Source organism: Haliotis asinina, chromosome 9 (genome assembly GCF_037392515.1).
Source record: "Haliotis asinina isolate JCU_RB_2024 chromosome 9, JCU_Hal_asi_v2, whole genome shotgun sequence".
In the NCBI taxonomy this organism is placed as follows: Eukaryota; Metazoa; Mollusca; class Gastropoda; order Lepetellida; family Haliotidae; genus Haliotis; species Haliotis asinina.
In genome coordinates this window covers 24,614,809-24,630,659 of record NC_090288.1, presented here as the reverse complement: position 1 = coordinate 24,630,659, position 15,851 = coordinate 24,614,809, and the positions used below count along the sequence as shown (strand labels likewise).

Here is a 15,851-nt window from a genome sequence, read left to right as displayed (position 1 = left end):
CACCCGTGTGGAGTAGCCCTTAGCCTTTAACGCCCTCTGCAAATGACCCTTGCATGAAGATGGAATCGCAGTGGATCCGGATGCAGCTGTCGACTGTGTGGATGCCGAAGTAGATGCAACCACTCTGGAAGTTTGTATGGTTCTCCGCTGGCGAGCTGTCGAAGGCCTGGCCGGCCACCAGGGCGCGACCAAAGCCAGTAGGAGGTTCTGCGTCTTACTACGTCTGTAAGAAGGACTGGAGGAGGGAATGCATACACGTCCAGACCTTCCCATGACAGAGACATCACGTCGACTGCCCACGCCTGCGGATCCGGCACGGGAGACATACCGGTGGTCTCCCGAGCTGACAGCAGATCTGGCGAAATGCTTCCGGATGGAGCATCCACTCCGTTGGGGATGGTGTGCCGGAGCGCGACAGGGAGTCTGCCAAAATGTTTTTGCAACCGGGAATGTGACGAGCCGCGATCACGATGCCGTTGCTGTCCATCAGGTCCGCTAAGAGGAACATCTGGTCCAGAAGTTGTTTGGATCTGGTCGTACCCTGATTGTGAATCACCCACACGACCGTGGAGTTGTCGGACGCCACCTGGAGCCTGTTAGAACCGGTAATCCTTTCTTGGGTACCAGGAAGATGGGAGAATAGAACCCTGGGGAGTGACTAGCACTATCTCTATAGCATGTTTGGTTAACAAAATGTCGATGTTCTATTGTATAAGTACCTGTTGATCTATTGAGTACACTCGCAACTGGGGAGTGGTAGTCAACAGCGGAGCTCCGGCTAGTAGCAGTTTGTAGCCGGCTCTCAAGATCTTGCAAACAAATGGGTCTTCCAGGAATGTCCAATTGGCCCAGAAGACCCCTAGTCTCCCACCTACAGGGGTCGGATGAACTGGTACGACTGGGGGTGGGAGATCCCAGTCGTAGATGTCCATGGCTTCAGAGGCCAGAGTAGGGGCGCTTGCCCCTGCCTCGACCAGACGCAGATGGCACATCCCTGCCGCATTCTTGAGGCTTACGCTGCACATCTGAGTCCTTGGTTCAACCTCGTCCCCTCCCAAATGAGGAACAGATGGATTCTCTCCTGGGCACATATCTTTTTTTGGCACTCCCCCTGGCTCGGCCACGAAAAGCAGAGCCCAAGGGCTCAAAGGTTGACAACGCTACTTCCATATTTGTGAGTTAAGCATGTTGTTTGTACACAGTCGGAATCTTTTCATCAAAGAGGAATTTAGAAGTAAATGGTGCCAGGTGCAAGCATCCAGGAAACCAGATCGGCGCACAGTTGTTGTCATAGCTAGTGCCACACGTAAATGTCCAAGCAGGTCATGTAGTACTCTGCCTTGCCAAGCAAATATAGTTGTCAAGTGATCCACCCTCAAGGCATTATCCTCCGATAGATCTATGGCTGCAGCGGAGGTGGCTGACGCAAGTGCTGAGAAAGGCTTAAGCATGCGCTTCAGTTCCGTGTCAATAGATGCCAGCTTCGAATCCTGAACTCTGTAAGATGATGGAGTAGAACCTGAAAACCGCTTGACAGAATCGTCTTGCACAGCCCCGTTGTTGGCAAAATCCAGACTGTGAACTTTATAATCTGATTTCTTTACTTGGACGCCTTAATGGTTGGATTTAGGGATAATTTCGCAAAATCCGAGTCTAGCAAAGCTACAGCATCCGCCACCATAGGGTGAGGTGGAATAAGTAATTCGGGAGACAGGTGAATCGCCGCCAGGTTGCTTGAATCAGCAGAAGGTGAAGGACAGTCCGATAATCTATCAGCAATCCACTCAAAGACAGCAGCTTAAGGAAATTAGGTGCCATCACTATCACCGTCATCGCCAGGTTCCTCCTCATAAATCTGGACAAAAGAACTGTTCCTCGTGATTGTCCCAGGAAACACAGGTTGATTCCCGTCACTGAGTAGAGGTTGAAGCAGAATTCCTAGTATTAAAATCCTTGAAGGAAGTCTGCGGTGGTTCTGGCGATCGCGAACACTGAGACCTAGAGACACGCCGCGGAGAACTTGAACGGGAATGCACCTGTCGTCTACTTCTGGTGCGTGACTCTTCCTCTAAAGACCAGATCGGGAGCGCTGGCGCCGGTTACAATTCGGAGAGCGGGAGCGCCGACCTCTCGGGGACCTGGAGCGAGACCTGCACCGACAGCGCTCAGCCTCTAAGCAAGGGTAACACTTCTTCTCTAGAAAGCGTATGAGACACCCTGGGTATACGATAAGGAGTAGGCACAGAAGCAGGGTCCAATAACAATGCTGGCGTTGGCGTTGGTACAGACGCTGGCGTCGGGATAAGCGCTGACGAAAACAGGGGTGCTGACGTAGGCAAAGGCGTTGGGACAGGCAGTGGCGCTGGTACAGGCAACGGCGCTGGCGTATCTCTAGGCGCTGATGTTTGTAAGGGTGCTGATGATGAGGTAGGGAGCACAGCAGCGCCAGGCGTCAAGAGAGACCGCAGAAGCCTCTGAACTTCAGGGTGGGATAAGGCACCCGGGTGAGATAGGTCTACAAAGGCATCGGAATGCGTAGGCTCTGGAGACAAGCGCGCCGGCATAATAAATGAGCGCCCCATACTAGGCGTCGATACCGGTACTGAAGGCGGTGGTAGATTCTGGTCGTCAGGCAAAGATCCCAGGGAAGATGCTGGCGACGACATTCTTCTTCTACGTTGCATAAAACGCTTTCTCCGAACCGCCAGAAAAATCTTGAAATCTGCCAATGATAACATCTGATAGTGTTGGCACCGATTATCAATGGAGCAAACAGCGAACGCACAATCCAGACACCAGGGATCTGGGTCTTTGGCTGACTTCTGCCCCTTGCAGATAGTACAAAAGTGTCGAGTCATACACAGAAACTGTAACAGACAAGAAACCAACACTTGACGGCAAGTTGACACAACGCCTGGAGAAAAAAAACCCTACATAAAAGTGTAGGAAATAATTGCACCCCTACATAAAAAATAGACACACCCATAAGTGCGGGGCAGCGATAAACAACAACCAAAATGGCTGCCTTCGCTACGCTGTATTTAATGGCAAAAAAAGTATGATAAATACCGAAAACACAAGCTATAATGACCAAAACATGGACAAGTACATGGAGGACAAACAACCAGCAAGTTGAACTACACCCACGGACGCCATGCCGCTCTCACACACGACACGGACAAACCCTTGCCTGAGTGAGAAAAGATAACATGAGGTAGCAAGGTAAGTGCAATTAAATACTTGTTTAACTGGACATACATACTGGACAACGAAGGGATACAAACCATACCTACCAAAGAGTAGCAACTTTATTGAAACTACACAAAGTAGATACACAGCAAACCAACACGTCCGTTCGCACGAATGCTAAAGGTAAAAGTGAATTTTGGATTCTGCGCTCTTGCACGAGTGGAGAAATCACATCACTTCCGTGACTACATTCGTAGATTACATGAGGTAGCCATCGAGGGGATGGCAAATCAAAGACTGTCTGATCTCGTTTAGCGAAGCTTGAGGTAATATGCATAAGACCTATGGTAAGGTAAGTTAAAAATATACATTAATCCACACTAAGGCACAGCTGGTAGGTTACATTTCACCAAACAGTATTCATAGGGAGCCTTCTGTGCAGTTTGAACAATCGAACAGCTATGAATGCATGATTTTGTGCAGGTCTTTTACAACATGATGACTGGTGCTGAATGAGACTACACAAAGTTTCAGGGAGGTGACATACTGGTCTGTTCAGCTTCCTACAGCACTTAAAGGAGCTGGCAAAGGTAGTCTGTTATATATGTGTATATATGTGCTGCTGTGAGGCCAGACACTTGTACATATAATAAATGTTGATGGCTTAGTTCATTTTTAAATAAATAATACATTAACATAGAAGTCAGGGGGAACACATTTGGTTTTGTGTAGCCAAATACTGACTACAGTATGTGTAAGGTTGCAGCATGATACACGATACAATGTAGGATATCATAACACACTGTCATAATGAGGTGTCACATTCATCAAAATACCTGCTGGTAACAATGATGACATCCTGGGCTATCTGGGACATTTCCTTTATACCGAGGTACACTAGACGACGAAGTGTGGTCTGCAACATTAACAACAGTGATATCACATACCACGACCATAACACTGACACACAAATTACATTACCAAACCTAATACTTGTGGTTCATGCGTAATTCATGAAGACATGACACGCACTAATATATTGATTAGAACTAAATGGAAACTTTGTATCTCCTATGACAAACACTTTGAATAAAACTAATTTAATACATTACTAGTGAGATCAGATACACAATCAGCACTTTTGTAACAGGACAAACATGCATACTCAGATTTCTGGATATATGTCTAGTTTCATGTTCATCTCCTTTAGATACATATTTTATGAGATATGTCAACTTGATCAATACTTCTTCTCAGGAGGATGAATTGGACTGCTGAGGAACAGCACAGAAATGTAGTAGCAACAGGTAAGAATATCAAGATGGGTTTTCCTCACATCTCTAGACTGGAACAACTTGGTCATTGCGAAAAATGCTTCTGTTGCCTCTTTAGATCCGACACTTTCGCCCTGCAATCAGAAGACATCATGTAACCAAGTTAATTGCTGAGTTAAACCTAGCTGAAATGTTAAAACCATGCTTAAGAAACAATGTTTTGTTGCCTCATTTGTGTATGCAACCTGAACACATCAGTACTTGTTCTGAAGACGGACTGAAGCTGCTCTGGAAATGTTTCAAGTAAGATACCTTGGTAAATTAAAGGAAAAGTTAGATATTTGTTTTCAACTGTCTGCTTTTATCTACACTGTACTGTGTATTCTTTCAATATGTTCAAATATTAATGATTGATATCAGTAATCATGCTAATATATGATTAAACATGACTTACTTTCATTTGGGAAAAAAATATAATTTTTTAAGTAAAATTGGTTTTCTGTTACTTATCCTGACTCGACTTGCCTCCTGTGAATACTTTCCCACCAAAACAGTCATATGTGACTTGCCATGCTTGTCACTCTCTCTTGAATAAGCCCTAGCACCCAGGTGTGTTGGGAAACCCGAAGTGCCTTCTTTGGGAAGTTTGGGACGGTGTGACATCATGAGTCAATATTACTTTAAAATTTACTAATTTTTCCTTATCCTGGCTGATGCTTACTTTGCTTCCAGAATCTGACTGAAACAGTGGTGGGTCAGTCCATTTCGTGTATTCATCAGCTGTCCTTACATACGCCCTGTATGCGCCACCATATGAAACGCTTCCTGGATCCTGTTCTTTGAACTTCCAACTGCCAATGGACCACATCTTGTCATATCTGCTAAGACAAGTGAATCTCATAGATTCATATGGATTTCAGATATACCAGTATCTTCTTACTAGTTATCTATAAACAACACAGAGATTATGATAAAATCTTTACCATAAATGACTTGCAACCTCTTACTCGGACTGAGTTTTTAACACTCATGCTAGTCTGGTCTAGACTCTCAAACAGAGCTCTTCAGAGTGAAATTTCCAACTCAACGCCTTTGCAGAAGCGTTAGTTGTTGTGCTACAACAAGAGGCCCAAACTGGTGATTACTGGAGATGTTTTCAGTGGTGATGTGGCAGTGGCTGGCAAACACCATGTCCGATTTCCTAAAACATCCTTCAAGTATCAATGATATTGAGCAGTTTCCAGGCACAGCAAGTGTGGACTCCAGTGTTCTGACCTTATATGGGTTGGAAGCTCTTGGGGGTTTTACGCCTGCTGCTTTGTAGGTCCTCAGTATAACAGCTCTCATCCAAAATGATACTGTTGTTCTTGAGACTTTTATGGTTGTCTCTGCTGACATTGGGATCTGGCACCTGAATTTTTTTCTCCATTTACTCTTCAGGGCTCTAACAAGACACAAGGATAAGTCTTGGATATCCTCTTGTCCAAGGATCGAAGATAGCACTGGGACATGGAACTGTCAGGTTGGACAGGTCATTGATTCTTTGCAATGAAGTCCCATCTAAGTCCTAGATGTACTGCACTAATGTCTTCCATGTCAAATCTAGTTCATCCACAGTCAAGGGCATGTATTTCTGACATCAGAGCTGCCTTAGCTAGGCCAAGGAGGATCAGATTTCTGCGTGAGTAGCTCGAAGGTAGTCTGATCTGGTTCATAGACATCACTTGTGAGAAGCTGTCAAACTATATTCAGATCCCAGGCTGGAATTTCTTCTGTTGGTCTTCTAGCTTGAAGGAACATATTAGAACAAGTAGTTCGAGTGCTTTTCTCAGCCTGATGCTGGTCTTTATCATGACGAGTGTACTGATACCTGCCAGGCATGAAGATAGTGTCAAACCTTTCAATTACCTTGCATATCTAAAGTGCGATAGATATTCCGCTACTTGAGGATGAGTTGCTGTCATTGCTGTGAAGTCCTTCCACACTGCATACTGATAAAATAGAAGCTGTGTAGGGCTATGGTTACTCCACTGGCTGCTCTGGCGGAGTATTCTTCAAGTTTTCTTCAAGCAAGTCTTGATACAGCCCATACATGTAGCTGGAATGTCAGCAGGTTTCTATGAGATTGTTTAATGTGTGGATGTACGAGCAGGTTTCAGGGTTGGACTGGTATTAAATCTGGAAACCAGACTCTCACTGGCCGATGGGACGCAACTGAAGTCAGTTGTAGCACTCGCTTCTGCTGATTTTAAATAGCAACAAAACAGGACTGCTGATTTTAAATAGCAACAAAACAGGACTGCTGATGCATTTAGTCCTTCCCATGACATGCTCAGTGTGTCTGTTCCCCAGGCTGGAGGATATGGAACTGGTGAGATGAATGTTTGCAGTTGTTTGTTGAACCTTGTGGCAAACAGGTCTTTGAGTGGAGATACTATATTCATCATGGTGACACGAATTGTCTATGAGTAGAGCATCCATTGCATGGGTGATGAATGAAGTGTGCTAGACAGAGCATCTGCTGGCACATTCTTGGCTCCTTGTGGAGCCATTAGCCTGATGTTTGATTCGTCCGCTATGTTGAGCATCGGGCAAATGAGCTGATGTGGACTTTATGATCTCATTCATTCCTGCCAGTTTATGTAGGGTGCCATTGTATGAACCATAAGGATTCATTTGATCAGTGGGCTTGACCAGTGATGTATGGCATTCATAACACCTTTCATCTGCTTCATCTGGCATAAAAAGGTATAGTGTCACATACAGTACTCCAGTGCCACCCGCATGGGGAATGAAGCTGACTCATGTTGTCATGCCCTCCCAACCTCCCCACTGGATGGCACTTGACATTTCACCATAGATCCAGTGTCGGGCATATTTAGGAGAGAGTGTCAAGCATTGTGACTGTTTGGGCGGGAAAGCATTCAAGGGAGACAATTCATGGGTGAGAACTTTTACGTCCTCTTCAAGTGTTCCATAGGAGGAGGAGATAAGCATAATAAGCATGAGTAAGGATAAGGAAACACAAAGTTTTGATGATTCTGAAGAAAATAAATATAAATATAAATAAAAGTTGCAACTCACCTGATTGATCAGATAAAGGAGCTTTGTGAGAATGTGGCCACATTTCCGTGGGTTGATTGGTGTTTCATTAAACATCCGAGCCTGGAAAACATGTCAAAAGATACGATCAAGAAGAGTCTGATGACATCCACGTTATTCATACATACACTGTCTATGTATGAAATTCTAATCTAATCCACATCAAAGGTGAGCTGGGTTTAACACTGCTCTCAATGTAGTATTTCAGTTATATCACTGAGGGAGAGGAAAGTGAGGCTGGATCCATTGGTTTTTTCTCACTGTGAAACCAATGAGTATGGAAACAGCGCTGACAAACCCAGGAACCTGATCAGAATGAACCAGGATTCAGGCCCACGATAGCTCTATACAACAATCAGCAATGTAGCCTTGGATGACTGTGACATACGTATCATTCTAAATGGTACCACCCAAGGTTTTCACTTCTGTTTGCTGCTGTGCCCTACACAGGATAATATGGCAGCCCCTCTAAGACAATAAAACATTAATACAAGTGAATATCCCAGCAACACAAAAAGGGTATATTTTGAGAACAAAATCACCAACATCTGATCAACAGCATTAGCATCGATTTGTGCATTGGGGAACTGACGCCATGTGTGAACCAAGTCATTGAGCCTGATCCCCTTGGTCACCTTTCACAACAAGCATAGTCGCCTTTTATGGCAAGCATGGTTTGCTGAAGGCCTACTATATCCAAGATCTTCACGGGTAACATAATTCAGAAAAACATATTAATAGTTTCAACAACATACCTCTTGCAAAACAGTGCTCTTCTCCAGATTGCCAAATGGGTTCCCTCCTCCTGAAATCCAAGATGTCAGCAAAATGAGTAACATACACATGATTCATTTCAGCACTATGTAAATGAATTTAAATTTAAATAAGTCTGCATCATTTAAGGAAACCGAGAAAATAATAACTCGCGAAAACCTGTTAATAGTAAAAGGCACCACTTTAGGTTCTGATTGATATATCTACTAAGTTATGCTGAAAGATATTCAGAAGTTTTTTAGTTCTGCTCCAGAAACAAAGCCCACCCCACCATTAGACTAACACCAAAATGTTCCATGGCAAAAACACAAAAAATAAAAATGCCCAAAATCTGTAAATAGCAAAAGGCAAAACCATAGGTTCAGATTGTTATATCTATCAATTTTAGTCCAAAAATATTGAACTTTTTTTGAGTAATGCTCCAGAAACAAAATGATTACGGGCTGACGGGACAGATGGACGGAGCGTCGACTATTACCACCCCCCAATTCTGGTTTGCTCAAATGCTGTTTTTCTCTTCATTTCAGTCTTGGCATCACAGCTTCATTGCTTTCATGAATGTTAGCAGCAATGTTCTGTTGACAGTTCCACTATCCAAGACAGACAAGGCCCCGTCTAATCACCTGTTTGCTTAAATGGGGCATTGTGTCCATTTTCCACATTTTCTCAACGTGACACATCAATTTCTCATCGTCCCTTTGCAGGCTTGTGAGAAAACAAGTAGTTTTGGCATTATTGACTGGCATCTGAGAGGGTCCCGGTCCTGCCCATCCAAACTTCAAACATACTGCAACTGGTGTGCCCTGAGGGCCAAATTTGATTGGCTCAACTGGCAGTATGATGTTGGCATTATCAGAGCCAATTAGAATGGTTAAGTCAGAAAACTACGTGGACAGAGAGAGTAAATTCAACTTGAAGAATATATTGCAAGCTATATGTGATAGTATTGCAAGATTTCTACAGTTCAGGGTATTGAGGAATTAAACACACGACACGTCAGGATTATGTTGGGCCAACAGAACGGGCGATGTTGGGACAAGGTCAGAATGCTACCTGTGCATCTGAAAACACTTTCCTTCAAAGCTTTCCTTTGTTGCGGCTTTGCCTGAATACTTGCATGAATTAGATGTTCCTCTGCCTTCTTTTGTGCCTCAAAGCCTCATCTTCTACTTTAGCTATCAAAATATCAAGTGTCTATCTTCACTCTGTCTACATTTCAACACCTCTGTGAGGCTCTCATTCAGCATGTTTCCTTAATTTCTCAATCTTTGTAGTTTGCTTTCCTGATAGACTGCTTTACAACAGTACTGAGACTACATAAAGAGTATTTACTCACATTTGAACTTCCAGATCAATGTGAAGACAAAGATTTCCTAGACACTCTAGTTGACATCTCTGACAATGACATAAGACTGAGCCCCCTACAGCTCTTAAATCCTCTTCCATTGTTCCAGTATTAACATTATTGCCCTTATTTACATCCTCAGTGTTAGGAATAAGCACGCACACACACACACACACACACAGTACTGATAGGTTGGTGGCCTTCTCTCTGCTAGTATTACTAGCCATAATTTCAATATTTCACAAAGTTCAAAATATCCAGCTGTCCGGTGCACACAACCATGAAAAATAGTAAATGTTTGTTTGGGTTTCATTAGCATAATTCACTGGTTCAAGCTTCAGTGCATCAAGGTGTCACACACTAACACACTCTCACTCAAGAGCACATATTGTCCAGCTCACATGCCATCAGGTATAAAAGTTGGGTTCAAGGGTGGAATGTAATAGTCCTTACAGTTACTTGGTGGATCATAAAAGGGTATCATGTAGCGGAATCAGATTTAGAAATTACTTCCCTTTAATGTGTACCTCATACAAGTATTTGTTCATGATCATGGATGCACATATCCGCGTCTTCCTGTTGACCAGTTATTTTTGTTTGTTCTACATTGTCTTTCTAATGTATTGTCTTTATTTTGAATAAATACTTTAGAAACCATCTACCCATACAACAGAAAAGATGATGACAGTGTTGTCGAGGATGCACAGCACCTTCAAATACTCTTTGAAGTTATAGACAGACAGACAGACAGACAGACAGACAGACAGACAGACAGACAGACAGTTTATTCAGTAAGTAGGCCACTGGCCCATAATACATGCAGGTAACAGTTTACACCTTTCACTGAAGGATAATCTAAAACAGTCATGGTACTCATCAATACAGGATTCTTCGAAATGCTTTTATTATAAGTACTATAAGTCTTTGTTGAATGTTGAAAAATATTTGTGTTCTGACATTCCAGTGTATCTATGGGTGACCCTATCAAAATTTAGATGTAGCAACTTTAAGATAGCAATAGAAACTGGTAGATATGGAAATATTGAACTAAGAGACAGACTCTGTATGTACTGTAAATCAAAAGGGTTGGACTATAATTGAAAACGAATGGCATGTCATATTTATGTGTAGTTGTTATTAAGATTTAAGAGCCAAATACATTGCTAAATATATACAAGAACCCTATACTGTACACACTATGGTAAATCTGCTCCAAAATGAACATTATGATGTTATGTATAACATCGGTTTGTTTCTGTACCACATTAACAATATCATAAAATGTAGGAACAAATGAGCACTGTATACACATCCTAAAACATGCGCATGTGAAAGGTGTAAACTATTACCTGCATGTATTATGGGCCAGTGGCCTCCTTACTGAATAAACTACCATATCACTATGCATTATAAATATGTTCATTACATAAGCATATATTTCTGGCTACCTGATTGATCTAGACGCTGTCACATGACCGTCAACAGAAAAGCATATAGACTTTAACCCACTTCTAACCTAAAGTCATACTGACTTGAGTTAAGACGTCAAGCTATGACATCAAGTTGTGATGGCATTCTACTGTTTACATGTTACAGTTTTGTAGACAAAATGTTACTGGTTTGTAGTGACAAAATGGATATGTTTTGGTTTTTAGAAGCCTTTTTCAGTAATTAGAAAATAAAACAATTAAAATCCTTTTGAATTCAGTTAATATCTGTTTTATGGACCTGTGAATAGCAATATTAACCTTGGGTTTTGTCCACTCTGAATAATAGTTTTTGTGGGTCCATAAAAACAGGCATTGACCTCATACCCAGTCCATAATTCATTTATTGTACATTATAACTTATCTATCAGTTGTGTTATACACATTTTGTGTTCTTATTCATCTCAAACAAAATTACTCCTGTTTTGCTCATGAATATTTATTCTCATTATCACGTGAGAGTCAAAAGATGCCATTTCCAAGAGGAGATTTTGCTGACCTACATGAGAACTGAATATTTGTCACAACTGAATAAACATTTCTGTATCTTTTCTCAGCTTATCAAGCACAAAAACAACATGGAATAAAAAAATATAATTATGCTTTTGAGCAATCATGAAATAGATCATAGATGAAAAAAGCACCGGAAGCAGGAAATTGCACAATTGTCATCCATGTGCACCTGACAGCCGTGTAAAATGTCTGCAGACACATTTAGATGTATGCACTTCAACCTAACATGCTGTACTGCATCCACACTTGTTGCAAGTTGCCAGTCTCCCAACCCATATATTCAGGGATATCGAACTGCAATCATAAATATGCCTGACTGCATTTGGCCTTGTCTTCATGTCAGCTTAATCTTTGAAGGAAAACAATGATACGTGCGATACAATAAACTACGTAATCTAACTGAAATTTAATTGTGTTGCATTCTGTCAAAAGATGAGTAGACAAACATAATTAACTGTACTGAAGAATTTGATATGTGCACCTGTGGCCAAGAATATTATAACCATTTCATAATTATACTAAATACATATTAAGCATTCAGTGAAAGATTTATACATTTTCATCATTATGACAAATAATGCAATGCTCCCTGGAATAAGCATATTTCTTCATTCTGCAGATGACTCCAGGCGGAAACAGGCTGTCCAGCTCAACAAGCGGGACTGTACCTGAGGTTGGTTGTCTTCAACTGTCCATGACTTTGCTTCACGCAAATACATCTAACTAATGTAAATAAAAGAGTTTCAAGTTTTACCAGAAGTTACCCTGGGGTACTGTATGTCATTAGTTGTGTTGTAGAAAAAATTATGTATGCATGTGTATGTATTTCCATGATCTGATTTAAATTACCTGGTATAGGTACTGGGTAAGTAAAACAATATACATATTCTTATTTGAACATACTGTGCACCTGAAGGGGCTGAAAAAATGGTACTATATCTTCCAGGATGAAGCTTGTTAATCAAATCGCCAACATCGTGAGACACATTTCTTTCAATTAATTCAGTGTACAAAATGCTAGCTAGTCATACGACAGGCTTACAACTTTATTTTATAGCCGTCCCTGTTCACCAATATTTGACCATGTCATTGACTACGGGAAATATTTCGAAAATACTTTACAGTTGTGGTAACTAGATGACGTCTGTTTAGTTCATGATCACAGATCAACCTACCCATTTATCAAACATTAAATGTTACTAGTTTAGAGAATGCTTTCAGCGAATGAATAATGTCTTTTTTTCTGATGGTAGTGACACTAAATGAATTAACAGTGACAAGAAAGTCATGGTTTTATTAAATTTGCTTTTGCACAAGAGATTACCTCACTCCAAGTAATTTATTAATTACTTTCTTTCAACACTATATCTCAATTTCCTATATTTAATACAGGGCTGGTTACATGTTAACAGGACCGACAACATTTTTTAGTTATCAGCCCTGTTGGCTTCTTTCCTTTTTGTAGGAGTTTCATACACTGATTAAATACCATATTTTATTCAAAAAGCAATGTGAGGTACTCATTCTACTACTTTACTGGCATTCGTTTTTGTTTGTAAATAGCTTCCGCAAATATGTAAGTGTTCCAGAGAGGCATATATAATTCCACTGAGCTTGCTTGCCAAGCCATTTTCTTTCTCTTGAAATAACATATGTTTAAAACAATATGAGCCTACTGACATAATGCAAAAGGGCCCACCATGCCATTTAGTGTTTGAGCAAAAGAGAGGCCGAAGGATATTACAACTAGTAGTGGGCCTTCAGGTTGCATAATTAAATTTCTAGCCTCAAATTATAGCCCAAAATAATTCAAATATCAAAAACCTTCTTGAAATGTGTTTTCAAAATCAGTGTGTATACAATGGAAACAGCACGCTTCCGATAACACCTCACATATCAGGGGTACAGCCTTCATTTGACTGGCTGAAACAGTGTTGCACACACTGCTAATGCAAGCACAAGCCGACATGTATTCTCAAAGATACAATATCGACATGTCATCATTATGAAACAGAAAAACATATCAAAGAAACAGTGCTGCATTTTGATAAAACACTACTTCTGATTAGCACGAGATGTCAGCTTAGGCTGGCAAGGACTTCTTTTCACAGTTTCTTGGTATTTTTTTTTGCTTTTTTATAAAACGTGCTATGTGCTGGATGAGGTTACACAATAGGCCTATTTCCCTCACTTGCTAATGACTTTAAAGCAGGCTAAGTTTTGATTCATGTAAGATGCAATGGCGGCAGGGGTCATACTAGTTCTAAATTGTTCCAGAACTTATTACAAAGAAGAATACATTAATATTTCTACAAGTAAGACATTCAAAAGAAATAAGTCACTTTTTCCTGTGCACGAATTGCTTCTGCCTAATTTGCATACATAGACAGCAAACCCTGGACGTGGTGTTTCTGCCTTCCCAATGTTTTCATGAGCCATAACAATAGAGTCCCATTTAACCTAGGTTGATTTTGAATATTCTGTTTGACAAAAGATCACCTTATGAGTGATCAAACTTATGATAGACAGAAATAAACCACTTAACAACTTGCAGAATACCAAGTTCATCCAAGGTAATGTATTCAGCACAAATGACGAAAGCGTGAAATACAAGACAGAAATCTGTTTATTCATGACAGTAAAATAACCACCATGCTTGAACAGATTTAACAGGACACTTTAATTGCCACGCACAGTGATCACAACCTGATTGAGGAGGTTTATGGTGATTGAATTAATCAGGGTGAAGTGCTTCAGTTACAGTGTGTCTGTGGTGAAACTGTATCAGTAGCAAAAAGGAACAGCGTACGCTGACAGGGTCCTTTTCGGGAACAAATAAGATGCAAAATAAAAGTCAAACATCTAATCCAGTGGTTAAGGGTATGGAAATATGTTGTGATGTTTTTTGCCAATTGTGACATGTCGTAATAGCCCTGTGCCTTTTCTTTCATTTAATCATATTTACGTAATCAGAAAATTATAATAAAAAGATATCGCAAATAGTATGTAAACATGAGAGGCGATTTGCTTGATGGCATGTATCGTTCAGAAGCTGTGATTATCAACTATATCCTTGCCGAGAGTATTGTTACAGTTGTCAGAAGCGATTTTACTGGATAAAAATAGGCTTCTAATGACACGTTTTCGATACAGTCTGCTATAGGGATTGTGATTGGCCAAAAAATGGCACTTGAACCAAGGCAGCCAATCATACTACAGTAATGTTGTCCTCGTAAATGAAAACTTGTAGATTTAGACGAACGCCTTGGGTAAAATAATGGTATTTTGAATGGATTAAGCAAGAAATTGCTATCAATATGTAAATTATGGAACCTACTGGACGTATCGTGCTTCGTTGTGACCTGTGACAAATATATGTCATGCACGTTTTCTTCATTAACATGTCTGAGCGTAAACACTGAGGTGGCGAAAGCAGAGATATCACTTGTCAGTGACTAGACGTATCTTGCGCGATCGCACATATCAGTTTCATTAAGTTCACAACTACTTAATAAACGTAGTTAAATATTTTTTTGAACCATGACCAAAAAGATTTTGCATGACAATGCTTTTAACTGAACTACAAGAACAATTTATAACCATTATGATAACAAGCAATTTGGACAGAATCATCTGTGAAATTAAGTTGTATCTCACGAAATAAGCAAAGTATGTAACAAGATTAAATGGCAGTAGATTGTGAAAACAGAGTTTCTATTTTTCAAAACAATGTTGTTGTGATTGCAGGTTTAGACAAACCTATATCATGGAGACGCACGTCTCTGATTGGTTAAAATTTCATTTGCAGGAGAGAATTGTGCACTGTTATCAAAAAGGTTGATTTAAGGTAATTAAATATCGAAAAAAGTGGTTTTAATTATGGGTTTTCATTTATAATATCAATAAATGATTTATGCATTTGTATCCCCCTTTGAGTATATGTGATCTTTAACTTAAAGATTTAAGGTCGTAGTTGGACAGGGAATGCCAATATTATGCAAATTTCTCTAAACTGTTTTGGTATTTTTTCAGCTAGCTCAAAAGTAAAAGTGTTTTGATAGAACAGGCATGCCGAATATTTCAACATCACTAAATATATACATTCAATGAAAGCATAAAAACTTAGCATGATAGCATGCCAGGCGAGAACTTGAGATTGCTTTGACT

At 40.6% G+C, this 15,851-nt stretch overlaps 1 protein-coding gene across 1 annotated transcript in view; it reads right to left on the bottom strand.

Annotated features, from left to right (window-relative positions):
* Nucleotides 1–15,851, bottom strand: part of LOC137296419 (coatomer subunit gamma-2-like) — a 53,709-nt gene that overhangs the window by 36,616 nt on the left and 1,242 nt on the right. Inside the window, exons 2-5 of the mRNA XM_067828213.1 lie at nt 8,321–8,370; nt 7,548–7,628; nt 4,526–4,597; nt 4,026–4,105 (exon numbers count right to left, since the gene is read on the bottom strand). Of these exons, the coding sequence (XP_067684314.1) occupies nt 4,026–4,105; nt 4,526–4,597; nt 7,548–7,628; nt 8,321–8,370 (283 nt within the window). The remainder of the gene's footprint in view (nt 1–4,025; nt 4,106–4,525; nt 4,598–7,547; nt 7,629–8,320; nt 8,371–15,851) is intronic.